Raw genomic sequence first — 22,399 nt, forward strand, 5'->3', positions numbered from 1 at the left:
ATGTCTCATCATATCTCTCACCTTCTCTTTGCGGATGATCTCATCCTCTTCGGATCAGCCACCATTACGAATCTTACATCCATCATTAATATCATTGAAGCTTACACTAACTTTTCTGGACAACTGGTGAATTTTGATAAATCCTTCATATTTTTTGGTAAGAGGGTGCCTTTAGACATCCAAGCCCGGTTTTCAGATACCCTTCAAGCTCCAAGAATGAATAGTCAAGCAAAATATCTAGGCTCCTTTCTCCTTAAACCAGGGAACAGAATTGATAGTTTTTCCTGGTTAACAGATAAGTTTCATAAAACTTTAGCAGGATGGAAAAATAAATTAACTTCTCAAGCAGGAAGGACAGTGCTAATTCAATCTGTTCTAGGTGCCTATTGCACTTACTCATTCAGTTATCAAAAAATACCCAATCAAGTGATTAAGCAATTGGAAAAAGCAGAGAGATGTTTCTGGTGGGGCCATTCTACTTCAGAGAAAAAAATTCATTTCATCAACTGGGATATCATCTGTTCATCTAAAAAACATGGTGGACTAGGTATTAGGGCATTAGCAGAGGTCAACAGCTCTCTCATTGGTAAGATGACATGGAGGTATTTAACTCAACCTGACTCTATATGGGTCAAACTCTTGAATTCAAAATACATAAAGTCAGGTAATTTTTGGAGTATTAACTCCCCTTCCTCTGCTACTCCATTTTGGAGAGCTATTCTCAAAAGCAGGAATACATTTGAGTCTAATATCATGTGGAAGGTAGGTGATGGTAAAAATATTCAGATCATAACAGACCCTTGGTTAGAGAACCTACAAAATTGTAGACCTACTATAATTGAACCAATTCCATCTAATATTAAGTTTGTAGCAGATCTCATGAAGCAAGATAACAACAGTTGGGATCAAGAGAAAATAAGCAAGTATTTCGATCAAGAAACAAGAGAAGCCATTAATTCGATTATTATCAACCCCTTAATTGAGTCTGATAAACTCATTTGGAAACCTTCTGAAACAGGTAAGTTTTCTTCCAAATCTTATTACCAGGAGATCAGGGTGAGACCTATATTAAACCAAAGGGTACATGATTTTCCTTGGAAGAAAATGTGGAAGTATACTTCTATTAACCCTAAGGTTCAACTATTTATATGGAAATTGCTTCATGATGGACTGGCAACTTTCGACAATTTAGCAAAACATATTCCCACAGTCCAACCAAGTTGTAAGTTATGTGATACAGGTGATACAGAGACAATCGATCATCTTTTTGGGTCATGTCCTAAATTTAGAGAATTAATTCATATTACTAAAAATAATAATCTAATAAGCTTGAGCCAGGATCCCATTCAGAATATGAGAGATCTACTAATGAAAGGTAAGAACGGTGAAGCAGAATGGAGAATATTCACTTATCTTTTATGGTGTTGGTGGAAGGAGAGGAATGCATGGGTATTTCGATCTACAAAGCCAGATGCGATTCGTTGCTGGTGGTTGGTCAAGAAAGAGGTACAAATACTAACCCCATTAACTAATATTTCTTCGGATCTGATTGATGAACAGGAAACTCAATGGATGCCTCCTCCATCTTCCAAAATCAAAATAAATGTTGATGGTGCTTTCAATCCACCACAAGGAGCTGCTGGAGCTATAGCTCGAAATCATTTGGGAGAGATTTTGGGGACAAAGAAGATCGGGTTTCCATCGGTTTTGCCGCTTCACAGCGAAATGAAGGCATTTGAGCTAGGGTTTCGGCTAGGTCAAGAGATGGAGATCCAGGATTATATAATAGAAGGGGATAGCAAGTTGATGGTGGAGATGCTCTCTAACCCTAATCACCAACCTCCGTGGCGCCTATCCAGTGATATAGAGAAGATTCGAGGAGACATTTCAACGGTGGAGATCGATTTACAATACTGTCCCAGAATCTCAAATATGGAGGCCCATAACTTGGCGAAATCATGCTTTAACCCCTGACTAGAACTTATTTAGTTATCTGGTCCTTTCAGTTCACTTTTTCATCCTAGATTAGTTATCTTATTCTCATCAACTGGAATTTGTAACTTACATTGGATGTTATATCTATTTGAAAGCTTTATTCAAAAAAAAAAAAAAATAATTTAACGGTGACGGAGAAAGAAGGCCAAGTAAGAACTTTGGACAATATTGAGGCTAATTGGGCGAGTTGGACACATTATGGGGGTCATTTGGGAATTAACCCTTCTCTTCTCTTCCATCTTTGCGGTGAAACAAGTAACAAATAAATTGGCGTAAAATTGATCTGTATTTGCGAGTTCGCAAAGGAAAAAAATGGAGATTGCTCCTGGAAGCCCTAGAAATGAATCAGAAATGTACTTGAAACACCTTGTTTCCTTTTATACAAATCAAGCGTGGACAAGATTCACCGGTCTATTATCCTTTTCTCGCCGTCATGATTCAAATTTCCTCGCCAGAATCACAAATTTCTATAATCGAACTACTCGACCTAGATCCTGGAGACGTAGACCTGGTCTTCCTCTTCCCTTGCCTTCTAATTCACTCGAATCTCCTCTGTAAGTTCTCTCTTCTCTCATTTTCATTAAGCTTCTTCGTTCTTGATCGATGCTAGAAATGACTTTGTTGGAAAATCAAAGAATATTTGTTATCTGATCATGTTTGATTAATTTTATGTAAAGAATAACTGAATTTACTCGTGATTTTTCATGGCAAACCCTCATACAAGTTGAGGGACACTCAACCTCTTTCTTGGAGTGGCATTATGCTGAAAAATCAATATGATATGGTATCTTATTTATATATGTGTGTCTTTGCACTCTAATTATGATCAGAAAACCAACCAAAGTTGTTATGATAAAATTTTGCCGAGACTTACGCCTTAAGGCGATTGGACTGTTTTCATCTCAAGGCATACACATATATAGACAAAAGCAAAACGTACTAGCATCAATTAAGTTTATGCAACATAAAAGTAAAGACGTGGATATTTTGTGCTTGTTAGACACAAGAATTTATATGTTTGTAGCTAAGTGGAAAAGACTGTGTTATGCTATCTTCTATATTAATGTGGTATCGTTTTATTCTTCTAAAAAGATTATGTACGCCTTTGAGGCATCTTAGTGTACGGCTTTAGGTGACACTTCCACTTTGATGGGAGCAAAACTCCTTAAGGGCGAAAATTGTTTTCTTAGAATTATTGATCGTTTTTCAGAGTCGTATTATGCTAAAAGCTTGAGAAGTAATTATTTCCTGAAACAATTAGCTTTGAGTTTTGATATACAATGCTGATTGATTGAAAGATAAGGCCACACCGCCACACACTGACTATAAGGTCTTAATTTGACTTTTTCTCAATGACGGCCTTTAGTTTCTTGACAATATCACTATTGCGATTCTAAATCAGGATATATTTTGTGAATAACCCGCATGAGTGCCTTTGCAGAGTTCTGACTGAAGCTTCTCGAGTTTCTGATGTTCTAGAGGATATTTTAGAGCATATACTTTCGAGTTTGCATAATGTTCAGAAGAGTTTGCAGTTTTGGCAGTGTAAGGCAGAGGTTGGTAAAATGTAAAAATAAATTTCTTTCGTGATGCGCTGATGCAGACATTAATTTTTGTAAAGGATTATGATAATTCACTTGCTGGTATATTTTTTTTTTACTGTGGTTGCATCAAGTGACAAATTTCTTTGTTGTAGGGAACAAATGCTCAAAAAGCATACTTCATGGTTTTTGAAAGAGGGCCACGTGCCTTTATTAATGGCACTTGTGAGTTGATACGTGGATGTTCCTTGGAGGGTTCTCCTCTCCAACATCTTTGTCATTCTGCAGCTGCTCAGATATCTGAGAGGATAACCATCTTAACTAGTCTGCGACATTCCTTGGCTACATTTCTTGCACAGGTACCTTGGATGAAGTCTTTTAGCTGCACAAGTTTTAGTGTTTTTCTTTTTTTAGTCAATCAACAAAAATTTGTAGATTAAACTTCGGTTATCTTATGCCAATGTGATTTTCCATCATGCAATCATATTTAGCTAGCATTTGTCGAAGTTTCTGGAACAAAACTTTACCACCCCTATTTTGTTACGAATAAGTTTGAAGTATAGATTCAAACAATGAAGAACATTGCGCTGGTTTAAAACTTAAGGATCTGTTATACAATTACCATTGTAGCATAGTATTTGATGATGTAGGAACGTGGTTTGTCGGACGTGTTTTTTTTTTCAATATATGCATCCAAAGCTTCAAAAAGAAAAATCTTATAACTCTCTTAAATGTCCTTCCATAATGGATAATGATCTGAGACAGGGGGATTTGCAAAAAAGATACTCCGATCCTAAAGTCAGTTGAATGTTGTAGGTTTGATGAAGTGATTTCGTGAGAGTGTGCAAATCTTTTAGTGGAGATTTTGCTTTGTTCCCCAAAGCCGCGGCCTTTAGGGAAACATATGCTTATATATGTTTGGCAGGCGGTGACGAAACATGGCTTAGATGATGCGGTGTGAGGACACCAACTTGATTAGAGCCCAGGAGACTCATGCCAACTTTCCAACAACCTCTGGTTAGAGTTGGGTCAGGTGCTAGAACTTTGTCTGGTCCACCATCTTGATGACTCTATTGAGGGTTTACTCTGCACGCGGGCACTGACACTGACACGTGTAAGACAGGTCAATCTGTTGACTTCTTGACTCGTCAAGGCTGAGCACAAGGTGGGTGGAAAATCTGGATATGTAATGAAAGACACATTAGCACTTGGCCTACATCAGCTCAAAGCTAGCTGATAGCAGCATCCTTATAATAGTAGAAACGGAGTCGCAGATGGCTTGCCTTAGTTGTTTTCTCATTTCTTTACTTCTTTTATTCATGGATAAACCATTCTTACATTGTACCTGAATACGTTAGCCTAGAGTTGTAATTATTGGAGTACATGTGTTTACAAAATCTTACTCTATATCCGGTGAAGTGATGACAATTATCTAACACGAGCATCCAACACGATTAGACAAATACTAAGGAGTATAATTGTAACATAGGTTGAGAATTGAGACCTATCTTGTGGATTGTGGTTAGGTTTCTTGAGATAGGGCTTTCTGTTGTCCATGCATTGAACGGTCAGTTGGTTGACGTGATGATTGTATAAGTTTGATTTCTATTATATACATATTTTGTTGTCTTTTATGTAGGTATATATGGAAGTTGATAAATTTGGGGAGGCCTTGAGCAAGGATCCTGAGAAGTCATTGCCCCCATTGCTGATGAGTATTGATAGCTTATTTGCAAAACTAGAAGTATCAATGAACCATCCACGTGAAATGTGTCAGGTAACTATTCGATGAACAGATCTACATCATTGAGTTAAAGACCTCCAATACTACAAATTATAGTGTCCAGTGCACATTTTAGTTATTATGTTATGCCTTTTCAGTTCCAAAGTTAGCTAACTCTGTGGCTGTGCAGGGTGTTTCTTCTATTTCAGCTGATGCGAGTAACTCAGCTCGTCTAGAGTTTGAGAGATTGCCTGAGATTAACCAGGAAGGTTCTCAGTGGAAAGATTGTGAAATCATAGATGCTATCAACTTGATTTATCAGAATCTCCAGAAACTCGATTCTTTCTTATTTCTCCTTGTAAGCTGTTTTGATCTTGTTCACTATCTTCATATTGATTCCGTACTCTCTAATATTATATGCTAGCAACATTAAGAAATTGCGGTTGTTAGGTGTTTTCTGAATTGCTGACACTAAATAATTTCTTCATATGACAATTATTGAATGGAATATAACTGGCGTTGTCTAATTTTTATTTTAGAGTGAGAAGGTTGATGTGAGATTGCTTAGTTGGAGAGAAATCTGAAGAAGGAAAAATGAACACTACAGTGTGTTTCATGCTCCGAGATTGACTTCCAAGGAGAAAGTCTTTTCTTATGTAGACATCCAAGTTGTTGGTCAATAACCAACAAGAAATATAAAACTTCTAAATATATACGAACACAGAGACTGATCATTGCTGAAAACAAGTTTCACACTTCCACTTAGGGACAGAAGTCACATAACTTTTTGTCGTTATCTCTTCAATGGGAAATCTTGATCCCTTTGTCTCTTGTAAATTCTCAAGGTTGCTTGATACTTAGAGTGCTGCAAAGTTGTTGTAGGAAGACTTGTTTTGTAAAAAAGTAGAAACGAGAACGGATGGCTCATTTTGTTTAAATTTAAAACCATTGTACTTTTTCATTTCAGTTCCTGACTTTTATTTTAGGTGTAAGTAATTATACCCATTTTCTGAACTATTGCTTGCCTTTACTGGTTAAGGTTGCCAAATACAAAAAGCCGAGGAAACTGACTTTGCACTGGGTTCGATATACATGTGGAGCCGTTGGTCTCTCGGTATGCTCAGTCTGGCTCTTGAAACACAGCAGTTTGGCTGGAAGTTCTGACATTGACAACTGGATCCGTGAAGCACGGGATTCAACCGTTGGCTTTTGGAATGATCACGTAGAACAGCCAGTATGATTCTAAACTTGCTTTGTGCTGAACTTTTTACATGTCTTCAGTTAGCATCAGGTGTCTACGTGTGTGTAATTCGTGTTTTGAGATGACTACTGCACCTTGTGATATAGCGATGCGCCTCATTTGATGATATGGTGTTTATTCAGAAGCTTGAAATGCTTGGGGAAAAAAAATATAACATGTACTTATGCTCAACATTTGTAGTTGCACTCTCTTTTCTACTGCTCTAAATATGATAATCTGTTTATTGGATGTCAATAAGAGTAATCTGTACATTGCATACTCTGTATAATTGTGCGCTTCATTTCATGTGTATGATGTTAATCCTGAGTTTGAAGTGTTATGGTAAACCAAATAAAACATGCAATTGTACTCAGCTTTTGTAATTTTACCCTCTTTTGTGGTACTGTTCTAGATTTGAACTTGTAGATTGCATGTCAATTAGATTAATCTTGATTTTTTTTCCGAGAATGGTCAAATTTTTCAATATTTGTGTTCTCTTTTAGTTCTTGAAAGAAAGCGAACGATGGGTTTCATAAGAAAAAAAAGTAAGTCTTCCTTACCATTGAGAGGAAGTTCCCTTTTACGCACTGTGAATGTTTTGCATTTTAGTTCTATGAATTTCTTCTTTTATCATAACGGAGAAGAAACGGACCTGTTTATGCAGTGCATCAGCTTTATCTGCTAACTAGCTGCAACTAATGCCGAACTGTAATTTGAAACCCCTAACTTGGCATTAGTAGCTGAGCCCCGACCGATCTTAGAGTTACCTGAGTGACATGCTGAGTTTTTACCAACCCAGCTGATCCTGTGTTATTTGCTGTGGCACTCTGTTTTCTCAGAAGTTAGAAAACGGATTTGTATTTCTTTGTTTTTGGGTAGTGAGGGTCAGATCTGTTGTTTTTCTTCCGAAGTATATGTTTTCTTCTTTGAGACCTTGAATGAATTTATTGATTAAAAGGAAAGGTACATGGTGAAAAACAGTGAAGAAAAAAGGAAACAAGAGGAAAAACAGGGTTTAGGTAGGTTCATTGACTTGTTTCGGCATCCAGCCCCGCAGTTATGTACAAAATCATAATAAGAGAACATAGTGAATTTTGGTATGTTCCTTGATCAGTGGAACATAACTCCCATGACATCTTCAGCCAGGTTGCTGTTGATGTTTTCCTCTTTGAATATTTTGTTGTTTCTGTGATCTCGTCTTTCCAGATGCTCCAAATTATTGCTATTGGGACCATATTCCAAATTTCTGTACCTTTCTTATGTTTTTGTAACCCTTCCCATTGCTCTAGATTTTGGCCGTTTGTCTTTCCCCTTCACTCCATGAATTTCGTCATCAGTAGCAGTGTAGTAACTACAGCTAGTTAGATGCAGGAAGCCTTTTTGTTATTTCTTTTAGAGTGGGAAAACTGAAATCATTCTGTCACTTACCCACCTATTTTTCATTTTTCCACAAGCTTCTTTCTATTAGAGATGAGCTCTTTGAGACATTCAGGAGAAGGCACAAGGGTGTGATGGAGCTCGAAGAAGTACAACTAACTTCAAATTCTCTACACAGGTTAGTTAGTTTTCTAATTGAAGCGTGTTAATATTTATGTGATGCAAAGTACAGATTCTTAATAAAGTACAAACATGTAACTGATCAAGAAACCGATTTCAAGCCTCAAGGTGGTTTGCTTTGATAAGGCTAAATTTATCCCCAGGGTGGTCTCAAGGCTCAAGGCTAGTTAAAACGCTGAAAACTTAAGTAGTATTTTGCACGTGACACGTCACAAAGTTCTAATTCCTTTAGTTCTTCCCACGTTCAACAAAAATATTACAATTCGCTACCGGTTATCTTTTTATTTCTTGTTAAAATAAAGTAGGTACCATCATGGTATAATGTCGTTCTTATTTTCTGATATTGAAACATTTTCAACTTACCTTATGAGGCTTTTACAGTACGCACAAAGAATGTATCTCTGTTAGTAAAATTTAGCTCGTAGCATGTGCTTTGCATGTTTGCGACACAAGTTCGCAACCAGCAACAGTGCAGGTTACACTTGTTGTGAATAGAATATGTTGTTAACTTGTAATCTGATGTTAGCTTCTGCAAGATTCATCTGATGCGTTACATATTTGTTCCTTGCTTTCAGGATGTTGTTGTCTTTCAGTGAGCAAACAAGTGGAAAAAAGTTTCCGCCAAATGCGTCAGATCAGGAGATGTTGGAATTAGTAATGGGCAGGTGAGACTGCATGTGCAGGACTCAGAATTCACTCATGCTTCTGGTGTCAGTATTTTATTGATGGTTTAAGGACTTCTTCATCCTTTGACAAAGAACGGGTCGGAAACTAATTCTTGACGTCCGGATAGATCTGATAAGCAGGCAATCTTATGTCATCAAAACTTTCTAGTGCTAGGTTTTTCACTAACGTTGGTGATGGTGACGTTAGTATTGGTGGTGGTGGTGACGATAGGCGGTGAGGCGGTGAGGGTTGTGGTGGTCTGACGATGGTGGTGGAGGTGTGAAGATGGTATGTGGTGATGATGGAGGTGTTGTGGTGGTGCTTGTGGTGATAGTACTGTGGGGGTATGGTGGGGTTGATGTTGTCAGATTGTGGTAGTGTGATGGTGGTAGTGGTGGGGCTGGTCTGGTGACGGTGGTGAAGGAGTAAATGTGGTAAGTGGTAGTGGTGGGGAGGTATGGTGGTGGAGTTGTGCGATCGTGAGGGTGTAGTCATACTGGTGGTGGCGGTGGAAATGTGGTGATGGTGGAGGTTTGGAAGTTGTGTAGCAGAGATTAGACAAGGAAGAAAAAGAAAATTGGGTTGAAAAAGTCATTTTGTATGGGAATTTAAGTTGACTTTAAAGCTATAAGCAAAAAATTAAAACCTTAAAAGGAAAGTCAAACTTCATCTAAAACTTTAACATAGATGAAGTTACTAGTCCTTGCTTTACTGAACTATCTTTTTTTCCCCCCGCTTTTCTACTTAAATAAGTAGAACCACTTATTTTTGTGTTGCCAAACGACACCATAGTCAACAAACCGTTTTGTCTTACTTCATGGACTTATCCGCATAAATGTTAGCATAAATTAGAATGTGATGTAGAAGTTAATAAAAGAATCAGAGAAACTCTAAAAGATCTACTTTCGTACATGTAGCTTTCTCATTTCTAAGTTTTTCTGACGCGGAACTTTTTATTGTCGAGGGATATGAACCAGAACGCTTTTCGCATCTTATGAAATTGGTTAATATGACTTCTAATTCCAGGTATGAGAAGGAACTTATGCATCCGATTCAAAATCTTATGGGGGGAGAGCTTGCTCGTGCTTTGCTTATACAGGTAAGATGCTTGTTAGTTGTTTTGACATGGTAGTTTGACTACGATCATATTGAATCTAATTTCATTCAGAGTTAAAAAAGAATCATTTTGAACCTAACTGTGTCTGTGCAAGTGCAGATCCAAAAGCTTAAATTGGATATCGAGACGTAAGTTCAGTGTTATACAACACATTTCTTTGCCAAGTTCATGTGCACATGCAAGTTTTCTAATGTATTGCGGTTCCTGCTATTCAGGGCCATGCTTGAACTGGATCAGATTTTGAAGGCAAATGAAATCAACTTCGCCGTTCTTGCTGCTTTACCGGCGTTCTTTCTCTCTCTTGGGTTAATCATGGTAGTTCGGGCTTGGTTGAAGCAGGTAACGAAAATAACAAGGATAATTTTTTTTAGATGCAGTTTCTGAGCATATCTGTATATTGTAGGTATCCAACATTTAATTTGTACCATGACCATGAGTCAATACTACACTTAAATTGGACTACGAAATGAAAGCACGATCCCGTGTCGGCAACCTACTATCAATAACATTGTAGATATTCTAGTAACTTAGTTTTAGTCCAGTTTAGGCCAAAGTCTTCTAGACATGGTTTAGCATATTGGTATCTCTGTTTGCTTCTCTTGTCTATATCCGACCCTTCACATGGCCATGCCTCGTGACTTGGTCTGTGTAAAGTAGTACTTTATTTATTTATTATATAGACCTTTTCGTTTTTAACGAATCCAAAATTTAGCTCAAGGTCCCAATCTGCTCGAGTCAAATTACAAAATGTTTGTTTTTGTCACTCATAAGGTCTTGACTTGTTTGATTGGCCGATTTGTGTTAATATTTGGTCCATTTGAATAGACGATTCAGATTCAGACAGTGAGAAAAAAAAGGCAACACCACCTATGTTGACTAGTTCATTTAGATATCTGAAGTTGACTCCTCTGGTAGAATTGGGACTTCGCAGCGGAGACTGAATAAACCAAACATATGAAATGAAGCTCAAAGATAAATTTCACATATTCATGTAAAGAAAAACTCGTCAAAAGTACAAATTTATTTTGCTTTTCAACTATTAACTTTTAATTTCAGTCTTATTTTATATCTTTATATCTTTCAGTTTTTCAAATGGTTTTAATTTTTTACATACAAGAGTAGCTGGTAGCGCTACCTTTTATGCAACTGTTGCTCGTTTTACATTATTTATAGCTCTCCTGTGTTTCCTCTTTTGCCTGTTATAGTTTATTTAAGCCTTTTATATGATGACACTTGTAATATTGATAATTATAATTGCACGCAGCCCCCTTTCTTTGATCTGTCAATATCTTTTCCATCTTCTAGCGTTTTGCGTATTTTAATTTGTAAAATTCCTTTGCTTCATTTGGAGGCACAAATTGACTAATGGATGCATTCATTTCGATTTGTCATTGTTTCATGCATCTTCTCATTTCTTATAAATCCAAAACTAGGATGAAAGAGCAGAAGGTCGAGGAAGGATTGCTCGTATCCAAAGGAGGCTACTTATTGTGGAGGTAGAGAAAAGGATTATGCAGTTTCAAGCTTTCATGGATCAAGGAAAGGTACAAAATCAAACTAAATATTCAGTTGATTTATAATTATATCGTTGAATGGATTAAAATTTAAAAATGAATCTAGCATCGGTGTCGAAATACGAAAATGATGCGATCGAATGGTAAAATCAAGATTCAAGAAAACTCACCAAATTGAAAAACAATACTTACAAAACCTTATTATACGAAGCAAAGATAATAGAAAATAAGGGGATGAAAAAAGAGACTGCTGTGTTTTTAGGTGAAAATTGTTGGTAACCTATGCTTAAACTGCCATGAGGCTGGGATAAAGATGAGGTTCCATTTCACATTATTACTTAAATGCTATTCAATCCACAGTTCATATTTCGCAATATGTGTAGTATTTTGCATTTAGTATTCATGTTACCATTTCTTTGTATGGTCACAGGGTGAAGATGCCCAGTGCATGTTTGGGTTGGTGCTCTATAGTTTGGATCGTCTGTACAGGGCCGTAGAAAGGCACGCCAAGGAAAGTGGCGAATGGCTAAGGTTCGTAGTTGTTAATAAGCGTTGTGATTAAAACTTGAAAAGTGTGATAAGTTTGATCGCTATTTCATTTTGAAGCAAGAAACCTAATTGTGGTGTTTGTTATTATTTTTTGTTGGATTCAGTTTGAGACAAGACATTATTGATTTGGGAAAGCCGGAAGCACAAACCACATATAAGCTTGCTGTAACATCACGTATGGAACGGGTTTACGACTGCCTGCTTCCTTCAGGCAGACGGCGGTAGCTTATTAAACCAATCTTCCATTACAACTCCCGAAAGAACGATTGGTCTGGGGAACAGGTTTTCGGTTCAATTCAAATTTGACCAGAAAGTGAATTCTTTAATTCATTCTGAAAATATTTTTGTAAGGCAGACGATGATGGAGCGATCTTTTTCAATTTTGGTACGACAGCAATTCTCAACTGGGTCAGAAGATGGTTGTGGTCTAGTGAGTCTGGTTTTGTTACATCAGACCTTTCCCGAAGAATTAGGTTCTGTTGTAACGTAAACAGGTTGAATATTCATACAAGATCTAGAATTTTATTGATTTTGTTTTTTCGGGTTCTTATGAAGAGGTTGTAAGATCTGATATATTTTAGATCCATAAATTTTGAATGAACTTTCGGTTGGGTTTCCAGATCCAGAAACTAATTCAAGATTCATTACTGTGAAATTCTCTTTCTCTAAAAGTGCACCCGAGAATTTGACAGGATATCCTGTAAAATGTTACTTTATATTTTAATATATAGCCTTGAAGGTTGAAGGGTTAGGTTTTGCTGTTTAGACTTGGGGAGAATCAAAAGAGAACTCTTAATATGCAGATGGGTAAAACGGACACCCTAAACGAGCATATGAACCGAGTAATGGGAGATATGGGCGGTGGGAGCCGTTTAGGTTCCCATGCTTGCTTCTGCCAGCTACTTACCCATGGGGCGGACAAGTTAGATTTGGCTCCGATGTCCATGGGCCCTGGTGGACGCAAAAGGCCATGGGTTGGTGGGTGTCGGATCGACCAAAATCCTAATTCTAATACCAAAAGAAGAGTCAGTCAATTGATAGTGTGGAGTGTGGACATAAAAATCATTGTAGTGGTTTAACTAACAGGTCATCATGTTTATCACATCTTGATGGTATATGCGGCTTGTTCGGAAGATTATACTTCTTATCACTCTAACCGAGGGTGGCTGGCGTAGTTTTTCAATATTGATGTCAACATAGAAAGAAAGAGATCTGAACCTCAAGAGTTGAGGAAGAAGAGTGAGAGAGTAGACAAAGATCTGAAAAGAAGTAGGTAGTAGTTTTTTAGAGCAGAATCAATTCAATGGCGGGTAGTGAAAATCTAGAACCATGGAGAGAATTAGAGGGGAAGGTAGTAATGGTAACGGGTGCTTCATCAGGACTTGGTCGTGAGTTTTGTTTGGATCTTGCTTTAGCTGGATGCAAGATCATCGCTGCTGCTCGAAGAACAGATCGATTGAAATCTTTATGTGATGAAATCAATCTTCCCCCTTCAAATTCTAATAATAATAATAATAATAATACTTCCATTAAACAAGGGGTTAGAGCTGCTGCTGCTGCTATAGAGCTTGACATTTTAGCTGAGGATGGTAGTTTAATTGAAGCATCTGTTAACAAGGCATGGGATGTTTTTGGTCGTATTGATGTTTTGATCAACAACGCTGGTATTAGAGGTACCAACAACTGATTTGCTTATTTCAAGTTGATTTTATTCTTCTTTTGAGATTCTATAATTTGGGGGGATTTAGGGTTTGAAATTCTTTAGATATTTTTGTTTGGAAAAAGTCAAATTGAAAATATAAGGGAGAGAAACGTTTCAATATAATAGAAACCAAGGAATGAAATTACGGGTTCCTTTGAAATTTGGCTAGGCATGAAAATGGAAATATTTCGAGATTTATTTCCTTTATTATTAAGTAAAACTTAGTTAAATTTTGGTTTCAGTGGGTACTAAGCTCCCCAAACTTAGTTAAATCTGGGTGTATGTATGCTTATCCTTGTGGTTCGTAAATCTCTAATCGAAGAACTTAGCGTAGTTAACCTAGTATGTCACTAAACACCATGGTGACCCTGTATCTGAAGCTTGAAAACTCTATAAGAACCCTAAGTAATGCTCAACAAGGATCATCATACTTATATTGAAAGAACTGTTACTTTTTCAGAAATTTCTGTTTGGCCCGAAAATGAGGGCTGACCACAGCCTGAAAGCTGATGTTACCAGCTCCCATTGGTCCGAGCATGTGGAGAGAGAAACACCCGGACCAATGGGAGCCGGCCACATCAGTTCTCGGGCTGTGGCCGGCCCCTGTTTTTGGACCAAATAGCATTTCTCTTACTTTTTATTCCGGGCTCTCAAGTTTGTCCACGAGTTCTCACAATTTCCGGGTTTGTTTTCTGTATTGATCATGTGTTAATGGTTGCTTCGCATATGTACCAATGAGTTATGACTAGATTCCTGTCACATGTGATATGTATATCAGGTGGCGTTTTTTCTTCCCTGGATTTCACAGAGGAAGAATGGAATAAAATTATTAGGACAAACTTGACCGGAACATGGCTTGTGTCCAAATATGTGGCGAGACTAATGCGTGACAATAATCAGAAAGGATCAATCATTAATATTTCATCCATTGCTGGCCTTAATCGTGGGCAGTTGCCTGGTGGTGTTGCCTATGCTGTTTCGAAGGTTGGTGTAAACACCTTAACCAAGGTAATGGACAGAAAAAGCATAAAACCTTTCCAATATAAGTATGCTTCATAGTGTTCATTTTATATTCTGGTTTTTTCGGTAAACCGAAATTTATGAGTTTTTTTTTGGAAAAGAACAGGTGATGGGTATGGAACTGGGACAGTATAATATCAGAGTAAACTCAATCTCCCCTGGGCTCTTTAAGTCTGAGATCACGGAAGGGCTCATGCGTAGAGACTGGCTCAATAATGTGGCCGAGAGAACTGTTCCATTGAGAACATTTGGCACATCAGATCCAGCATTGACATCCCTCGTGCGATATTTGATCCACGAATCATCCGAATACGTAACAGGCAATAATTTCATTGTTGATGCAGGTGCTACCTTACCCGGGGTTCCTATTTTCTCGTCTCTCTAGTTTTTGTATCCAAACCATGTAGTGTATTTAGAGAATTTCAAGTTTTTGAAGTGTAAATTAGATGCTATAAAAACAATCTGAAAGATCAAAACCTTTTCGAAACAAGATGTATGATATGCTCATCGAAGCTTATGTTATAAATAATTTATCATAGTTTGTGATTTATTTTGTGGATGGTACTTAGTTTCCTTATGATTATAAATTCAAATCAATGGAGATCGCAAGCGGGAGCAGGAAGGCAGGGCAAATTGTGTTAGAAATGTATGTCCTACATTAACATGTTATTCTATGTAATCAATATATGTAACACCCCAAGCCTTAGCAGTTGCCGATATTGTCCCCGCTTTAACCACCCAGGCCCAAGCCCACACGGGTACGGGGTTTTGTTCTTGGCGAAGGCACCACAAGCCTACCCAAAAGGCCTCGGTATTGGGCGAAGACACGCGATTCGCCCGACCTATCAGAGCACGCAGCGACATCGTGGACCCCCCACATACACGATTTTGTCCTCACTTAGCCACCACTCAGCGTGGTGTGAGGTTTTGTCTTGGCGAAGGCACCACGACCCTCCCAAGAGGCCTCGGCACTTACTAAGCTTGAGTTTACACATATAGCCCAGTCTCTGGACACTCTTGTGAGCAATGTGGGACTATTACAATATACATGTGATTTGCGAGTTCTACGAACTGAGATTGTATTCCGCTAATCGAGATTACATTCTGCAAATTGAGTTTGTAAAATTTCCAAATCAAATTTGTAATTTACATTCTACAATTTGAGTTTGTAAAATTTCCAAAATTTCCAAATCAAATTTGTAATTTACATTCTACAATTTGAGTTTGTAAAATTTCCAAATCAAATTTGCAGGATTTGCAAACCGAATTTGCAGAAAACGGAAAAAATATCATTATTGAAAATAAATCAACTACATGTGTTGAATATTATTTTGGATTGAATAACTACAACCCCAATTAATAACCTATGAACCCCAAAACCAACTAATATAGTCATGTGTGGATATATGCATTAGTGCGTCTGGATATTTGACCTATCACTTTCCTCCCTCTGGCCTCCTCCCACACGCAACTCACGTTTGTATCAAATTTGATTACTCCACTACCTCCTCTGATATTCGTTGACTCAATTGTTGTTTGTTATATATCAAGATCCAATGAACTTCTTCTTAAGGGAAAAAAAAGAAGCTAAAACCTGTCCATTCAGCAACCATCACCAATCAGAAATCTATATATATTATTTAATTGATCAAAGAGGGAGAAGACTGAAGAAGATCAGAGATTAACATGGCAACGTTGTTTACCGAGCAGGCGTATGAGTACGTACAGACTCGACCTAGTTATCCACCTGAGCTATTCCAATTCATTGCTTCCAAAACTCCAACTCGAGACCTAGCTTGGGACGTAGGCACCGGCAGTGGCCAAGCTGCTGTCTCTGTGAGTATATATTATCACCTGTCTTTTATTTTGTCCATGTTTTTTTGGGGGAAACGTTTTTGGTTCCGGGTGTTCAAAAGCTATACTATAGCGTTCGGTAAAAATAAGTTTAACGTGTTTTTATCCAATTTTTAACACATTTAGATTAAAACGTTTTACATCTTTAAGTTATATGATTTTGGAGCCTAAACTAGGTCTCATTTTGGTTTCAGCTAGCTGAGATATACAAGAATGTTGTAGCAACAGACACAAGTAAACAACAACTAGAATTTGCACCGAAACTCTCAAACATCCAATACCAACATACGTCTCCCGATATGTCGATTTCAGAAGTCGAAAATTATGTTGCTCAAAAGTCAACAGTTGATCTGGTGATTGTGGCCCAAGCTCTTCATTGGTTTGATCTTACAACCTTTTATGAACAAGTGAATTGGGTCCTTAAGAAACCCCATGGAGTTATTGCGGTATGGTGTTATACCGTACCTGAAGTCGACGATGATGTTGACGCTGTCTTCCATGTCTTATACGAAAAATCTGCACCTTATTGGGACTCAGCCCGTGAGCATGTAGACAATAAGTATAAAAGTCTCAGTTTCCCATTCGAGCCTGTGGAAGGATTGGATCATACAGGCCCATTCGAATTTATAGCGAAGAGGTCGATGGATTTGGAGATGTATTTGACTTACATTAGGTCGTGGTCGGCATATCAAACTGCACGTTCGAAAGAGATTGAACTATTGAATAGAGAAGTAATTGGTGAACTCAAACGCGCTTGGGGAGGAAATGGGAGTACTAAGAAAGATGTTAACTTTCCCATCTATCTCATGATGGGAAGGGTTGGGAAATAAATGAAACTACAATTTTTCTTTGAGAAGGAAATAAGAGAATACAGACTTGAGAACCTTTATAAAACTACCATAACACTTATTGTAAGATGTCTTGGACTTTCTTGTTATTTCCCTTGGGACTAAATGTCACTTATTTATTCTGTTTGTCTATTACAAATGTTATATTTTATGGGACTTTCGAACTTACCTCTGAGTAAGGAAATGTTAACTTTTCTTTTTGAAAATAAACGATATAGCTTAAAGCACCGTACAATTTGGGTTTTGATGTTGATCCCAAAATCCAGTTTATGCGGTATGTTAGCAAAATTTGCTAACTCATGTGTGTCGTAGAATTACAACAACGATGACAAAAGAGAAAAGTGAATTGGGTGAACAAAAATATCAAGCTTGCAACAAGAATAATGGGAAAACAATGAAGAAACAGTTGAGATAAAATAGGTGTTTCACTCATCTTTCATAGTGAAGACATATAGAGTTACATTAGGATTTGTAAATTCTTTTTTTTTTTTGGTGAAAACGGGTTTGTACATGATGATGTCGGAAAGTGCCTTCGCGAAAATCAGCCTTGTTACCTTCGAATTACTATTCCCCCTCATGGTCAGTGAGGAGATGGGGGGTCTAGAGTCAATTCAGTGTTGTAGGTTGAAAAGTGATAATAACCAAAGGCTAAAGGATCAGATCCCTTTTGAGGGCAAACCTATGTCATTCATATAGGCCACGTTGCATGGTCGTTAATAGATTTTTAAGACTATTGAAGATGTGATCGTATCTCAGGATATGGCAAGCATATACTCGGTGCTATCTATCTTTCGCGTAACTAACACTTCTCTCCGGCAGAGTAGAGCTCAAGGTGTCGAACATACTTGTGCATACCTTCCGTTACAGGGCTCAGGTATTGCCGAGCTGATTCAATCCACCCTTTTGCTGGTCTTTAAATCATGAAAGAGTTCAAGGTATCTAAGATACTCTTGTATACGTCTGATGTTAGGGTTTAGATGGCATAGCTCTACCCTGTCCACTAATCTGTTGGTTTTGTCAAAGTCTCGCTCATGTGTTTTTGTGGTTTCGGGATATTCCGCCCTTGTCAATAGGTTGTCTTCTTAACAGATCAAGACTAACAAAGATTTAGCTCAACACGAGTCTCCCCACTCCTTTGCAGTACTTAGAGATGCTAAGGAGTAGAAGCACTCGGTACTTAGCTCAACATCAAGTTCAATCACTTTGGGGATCGCAGTATTTAGCAAGTAACCGACTATGATCGTCGAGACATATCGTATGACTCGCGACTAGAGATGACAGAATCATACGACAGGTTACACACTTAGTGTTACACACGATCGAGTATAATCATCTATATATGTGTATATATGATTACAATGCTAACTTGTTTGAAGGTCGAGTTTGTCTATGTGATTATATATATATATGATTCAACTAATTTTGTTATTTAGGTATGGGTGGTGCTTCTGTGGTAGGCGTTGTTCGTGCAACCGGTTTAAAAGTATCAGATCTTCCATTCCAATGCTCCTGGCTTTATATTTGGGATTGGAAGCGCTCCCACAAATAGACAGGAGGAATGAAATAACTTCAACAAGAAAATAAAAATAAAAATATGAAACCACATAGTTTTGAGCATTATAGGAAAAACAACAATGGGTTCCTCTTCTTCTGTAGTCTTCCCATCTCTCTCTCCTAAACCATTGTATTTTCCCACCACCTCAGCCCATACAAAGCAATATTCTTTCTCACTAAAACCTAGCATAATTTCCACTAGTAGTTCTCTTGTGTTTTCTTCAAGTAGGGTTGTATCGACTAGTGTTAGTAGAAAAGTAGAAGTTTCATCCAATTCCAAACAAGGGAAGGTCTCAACTAGTACCACCATTACAGAGGAAGTGAACTTCTTTTTGGATTTAATAAAGTTGTTAATGGATAAATGTATGGAGATTGAATTTTCTTCTTTTTTCAAGTCTGTTGTTGTTTGTTTCTATACTTAATGAATAGGTAATATCTATGAAAATATCTAACCAGCAGCACAGTATTTCAATTTCCAGCTACAGCTACTGGCAGCAAGAAAAGCTTAGTCATTTCTCCATTATTCATGGCTGCACTAGTAGGCTTAATAGCTTTATCCCCCTTGTGCTATCCTTCAGGTAAGTAAACTAGGCCTGTACTCTATATGCACCACTCATTTCTTATCCAATTTCTCTTTATCCCCATTTTAGATAAGGTAGTGAATGTGACAATAGTCTCACATGGGAGAAGGGTGATTTAGTATCTAAGAATATAATGTCTAAGTCATTTCTACATATTGTCCATTGATTTTGAGTTGGATGACTACAAATTTAACAGTGGCATTCCACCCAAGGGTTGAAGCCAATTGCACGAGCTTAAAATGCACCTTGCCCTCCTCAAGTAGAGGCCTAGCTGAGAGTTTTACATTTATAAAAAGATGAAGAGAATGAATTTCAACTCAAATGAATGAGTGGAGAGGACCTAGACATTACATTCTTGGATGTTGGAATGCCCATTCTTAATGTGGAACTATTCTCACAAAAACTTTTACAAGTTTTGTGGACTTTAGGCCTATTTTTAATTAGGGCGAAAGCCTATTCGATAACCCCAAATAAAATTTTGACTCGTAAAGGTGCATTTCTTACATAATATCAATGCTTACTATATACAACAGGAAGATAAAAAATTTATCATTAACACTTCATATAACGAATTGTTTTTCATTCATTTCATTTTTCAGCCCATCCGTTGATCAATTCTTGGCTCCATTCCTAGGGTTGCCTGTATTTATACTAATTTTATTATTTTGTTTTGGTGCAGTATCATATGGAGAGATCAGTAGCAATGGCCCTCAAAGGTCTGGGGCATCCCTGTTTCATAAGGCATGTATTGGTTGCCATTATGGAGGTGGAAACATTGTTCAACCTGTAAGTCCACCTTATTACACCTTCAAAATATTTCATGTATTGTTTTTTTTTTATTCTCTTTCTTTTTTTGAGAAGGAAGCTTGACTTCATTACCAAATTCATTCCTAACGAGGTAATAATACAATGTGAGATGTGATTCTGGTCCCATAATCTAGACTCATGAGACTTAGCGGCTAAATTCGCCAATTCATAGCATTAGAATTTCTAAAGCAAAAGAGAAAGTGGATTGGGTGGAACTCCTGCGAGCGATGTCTGATATCCAAAATTAAAGATTGCACCTCCCAAGGAAACTCCTTCTCCGATCCATTAATTGCATCACAAACGATTTTAGCATCTCCTTCAATTATACAGTTCGCCATTCCAAGTTGATGAACCAGTTCCAACACTTGATGAAATGCCCAGGCTTCAGCCGTAATTACCAAACCTTCATGAAGAATTTCAGAAAGGCCACCCAATATTGATCCTCTCCAATCCCTTGCCACAGCCGCCCAGGTTGTTCTTCAAGGAGACACCGAGCCATCAACGTTTATTTTATAGTGATTATGTGGCCGGGAACCCCACGGAGTGATGGATGGTTGTAGACTTGTAGGTGGTGTTGTTGGTTGAGGTCTAAATACCGGTAGTGATAGGTCTGTCTCCGTCTGTATGATATTTGGTTGTAACACTTAAGAATCTGAAACGTCTTCGTGTTGAATATGACTGCATTTCTTTTTTGCACTATATACTCCTCCACGTCATGAGGCAGGCTGGCTTTGTTGAAATTACTATAAAAATCTAACTTTGTAATCCACACATCAAGTCGTTCGATAAAGAATGACTTGCTGAAGTATCTGATTGTATATGAAATATTCTAAAAATATATATTTTTTTCATAACAGGGTTATGTCAAATTCTATAGTTCGATCAATGAAAATAACCCAACCCTTCAATTATGATAAATTTAATATATTTGCTTAACAAATATATACATTTTGTAATGTAAAAATGTAATATATTCATTTAAAAGGATAACCACAACAACAAAAATTACATTTATTTGAAATAAATAGTAGTAATCAAACGTAGCAAATTGTCTTATAACTTCTAATATTTTTTTTGTTTCTTCCTTGTTTCAGGGATCCACACTATTTTTGAAAGATCTGCAACGGTAAGAGCAGACGGATTTGACTCATTCCTTTCTTATGCTTTAAACTAAATAGCGGTGTTCTAATGTTACATATGTGTGTGTATATATATAGGAATGGAGTTGATTCTGAAGGAGAAATATATAAAATCACATATTACGGCAAGGGGAGAATGCCGGTGAGTTTTTTTATTCCACCCCTAAATAATTAGTCGTTTTTCGCCTTTAATGTTTAACATTCTGCTTCTCTAGACTATAAACCGTTACATACCCTCCTTTTAATAAAGCATACACATACACAAATGTAGATATGGTGTTGCATATGCGTATAATCTCATAATTTATGAACATGATCTGGATCTGACTGCAACCAAGTCACCAATTTTATTCTTTATCAGAGAAGCCTATTGTGCTTACGTTTTTAATGTCGTACGTGATACGTAAAGGGAGAGGTATCGTCTATCGAGTACCTTAAAACAAAGTTGAAATGGACGTAAAAGGCAAAAAGGATATAAACATCAAGAATCGTAAAGGTTTCAAGTAACTAGCAGTGTTTTCCTGTGTGTGTTGTCTGCAGGGATTTGGAGAAAAATGTACACCGAGGGGACAATGTACATTCGGAGAACGACTACAAGATGAAGACATTCAGCTACTTGCCGAGTACATCAAGCAACAATCTGCTCTTGATTGGGTAGCAAAATAATTATCATTTAGATCAAGTTGTACAAACTTCTTTCTGAGAGAAATGAACTAATTTATCCCAAGTTCGTGGGGGTTCCAGCAAGATATTATGCTTAGAGATAAGAGTTGTTAAAGAGATCCATGGTTTGTATGAAAGATAATATTAGTCCGTGAAGTAACATATGTGGTCAACTTGAATTGACCAAGTTCAATGGCGTTGGGGGAGGAACCGATAACAATTCTAGGCAGGACTTCCCCGTAAATAATTGTCTGAATAGGAGGGTAACACAAAATGCTATTTAGGCTAGACTACCACTCTGAATGCCAAGTCAAAGGCCAAATTTTGGT

General features: G+C 37.5%; 4 protein-coding genes across 6 annotated transcripts; all 4 read left to right on the forward strand.

Moving 5' to 3' along the window:
• Positions 1-2,107: 2,107 nt before the first annotated feature.
• On the forward strand, positions 2,108-12,557 carry DGS1 (dgd1 suppressor 1). The gene is made up of 14 exons (XM_086673311.1): positions 2,108-2,549; positions 3,437-3,551; positions 3,692-3,895; positions 5,176-5,313; positions 5,450-5,617; positions 6,299-6,493; positions 7,954-8,054; positions 8,632-8,721; positions 9,749-9,821; positions 9,939-9,967; positions 10,055-10,178; positions 11,273-11,383; positions 11,784-11,884; positions 12,007-12,557. The coding sequence occupies exons 1-14, from the start codon at positions 2,308-2,310 to the stop codon at positions 12,125-12,127; spliced, it is 1,812 nt and encodes a 603-aa protein (XP_086529437.1). The 5' UTR covers positions 2,108-2,307; the 3' UTR covers positions 12,128-12,557.
• Positions 12,558-12,934: 377 nt separating this feature from the next.
• Positions 12,935-15,174, forward strand: LOC147541649 (uncharacterized). Its single transcript, XM_086673312.1, has 3 exons — positions 12,935-13,575; positions 14,383-14,612; positions 14,731-15,174. The coding sequence occupies exons 1-3, from the start codon at positions 13,206-13,208 to the stop codon at positions 15,007-15,009; spliced, it is 879 nt and encodes a 292-aa protein (XP_086529438.1). The 5' UTR covers positions 12,935-13,205; the 3' UTR covers positions 15,010-15,174.
• An 854-nt stretch (positions 15,175-16,028) lies between these two features.
• LOC147541650 (S-adenosyl-L-methionine-dependent methyltransferases superfamily protein) lies at positions 16,029-17,536 on the forward strand. The gene is made up of 2 exons (XM_086637433.1): positions 16,029-16,460; positions 16,673-17,536. Exons 1-2 carry the CDS (start codon positions 16,311-16,313, stop codon positions 17,306-17,308), a joined length of 786 nt encoding a protein of 261 aa, XP_086493559.1. The 5' UTR covers positions 16,029-16,310; the 3' UTR covers positions 17,309-17,536.
• A 1,221-nt stretch (positions 17,537-18,757) lies between these two features.
• On the forward strand, positions 18,758-22,263 carry CYTC6A (Cytochrome c). 3 transcript variants are annotated; one of them, XM_086673605.1, is made up of 6 exons: positions 18,758-19,274; positions 19,360-19,458; positions 20,141-20,247; positions 21,363-21,394; positions 21,486-21,549; positions 21,948-22,263. In XM_086673605.1, exons 2-6 carry the CDS (start codon positions 19,407-19,409, stop codon positions 22,071-22,073), a joined length of 381 nt encoding a protein of 126 aa, XP_086529731.1. In that variant the 5' UTR covers positions 18,758-19,274; positions 19,360-19,406; the 3' UTR covers positions 22,074-22,263. The 3 variants fall into 3 exon arrangements, with proteins under 3 accessions (XP_086529731.1, XP_086529730.1, XP_086529729.1); XM_086673604.1 differs by having other exon boundaries at positions 18,758-19,243; XM_086673603.1 differs by having other exon boundaries at positions 18,833-19,243; positions 19,345-19,458.
• Positions 22,264-22,399: the final 136 nt, after the last annotated feature.

Source organism: Eschscholzia californica, unplaced genomic scaffold (genome assembly GCF_041429995.1).
Source record: "Eschscholzia californica isolate CP2 unplaced genomic scaffold, dmEscCali1.0.p SCAF_4, whole genome shotgun sequence".
In the NCBI taxonomy this organism is placed as follows: domain Eukaryota; kingdom Viridiplantae; phylum Streptophyta; class Magnoliopsida; order Ranunculales; family Papaveraceae; genus Eschscholzia; species Eschscholzia californica.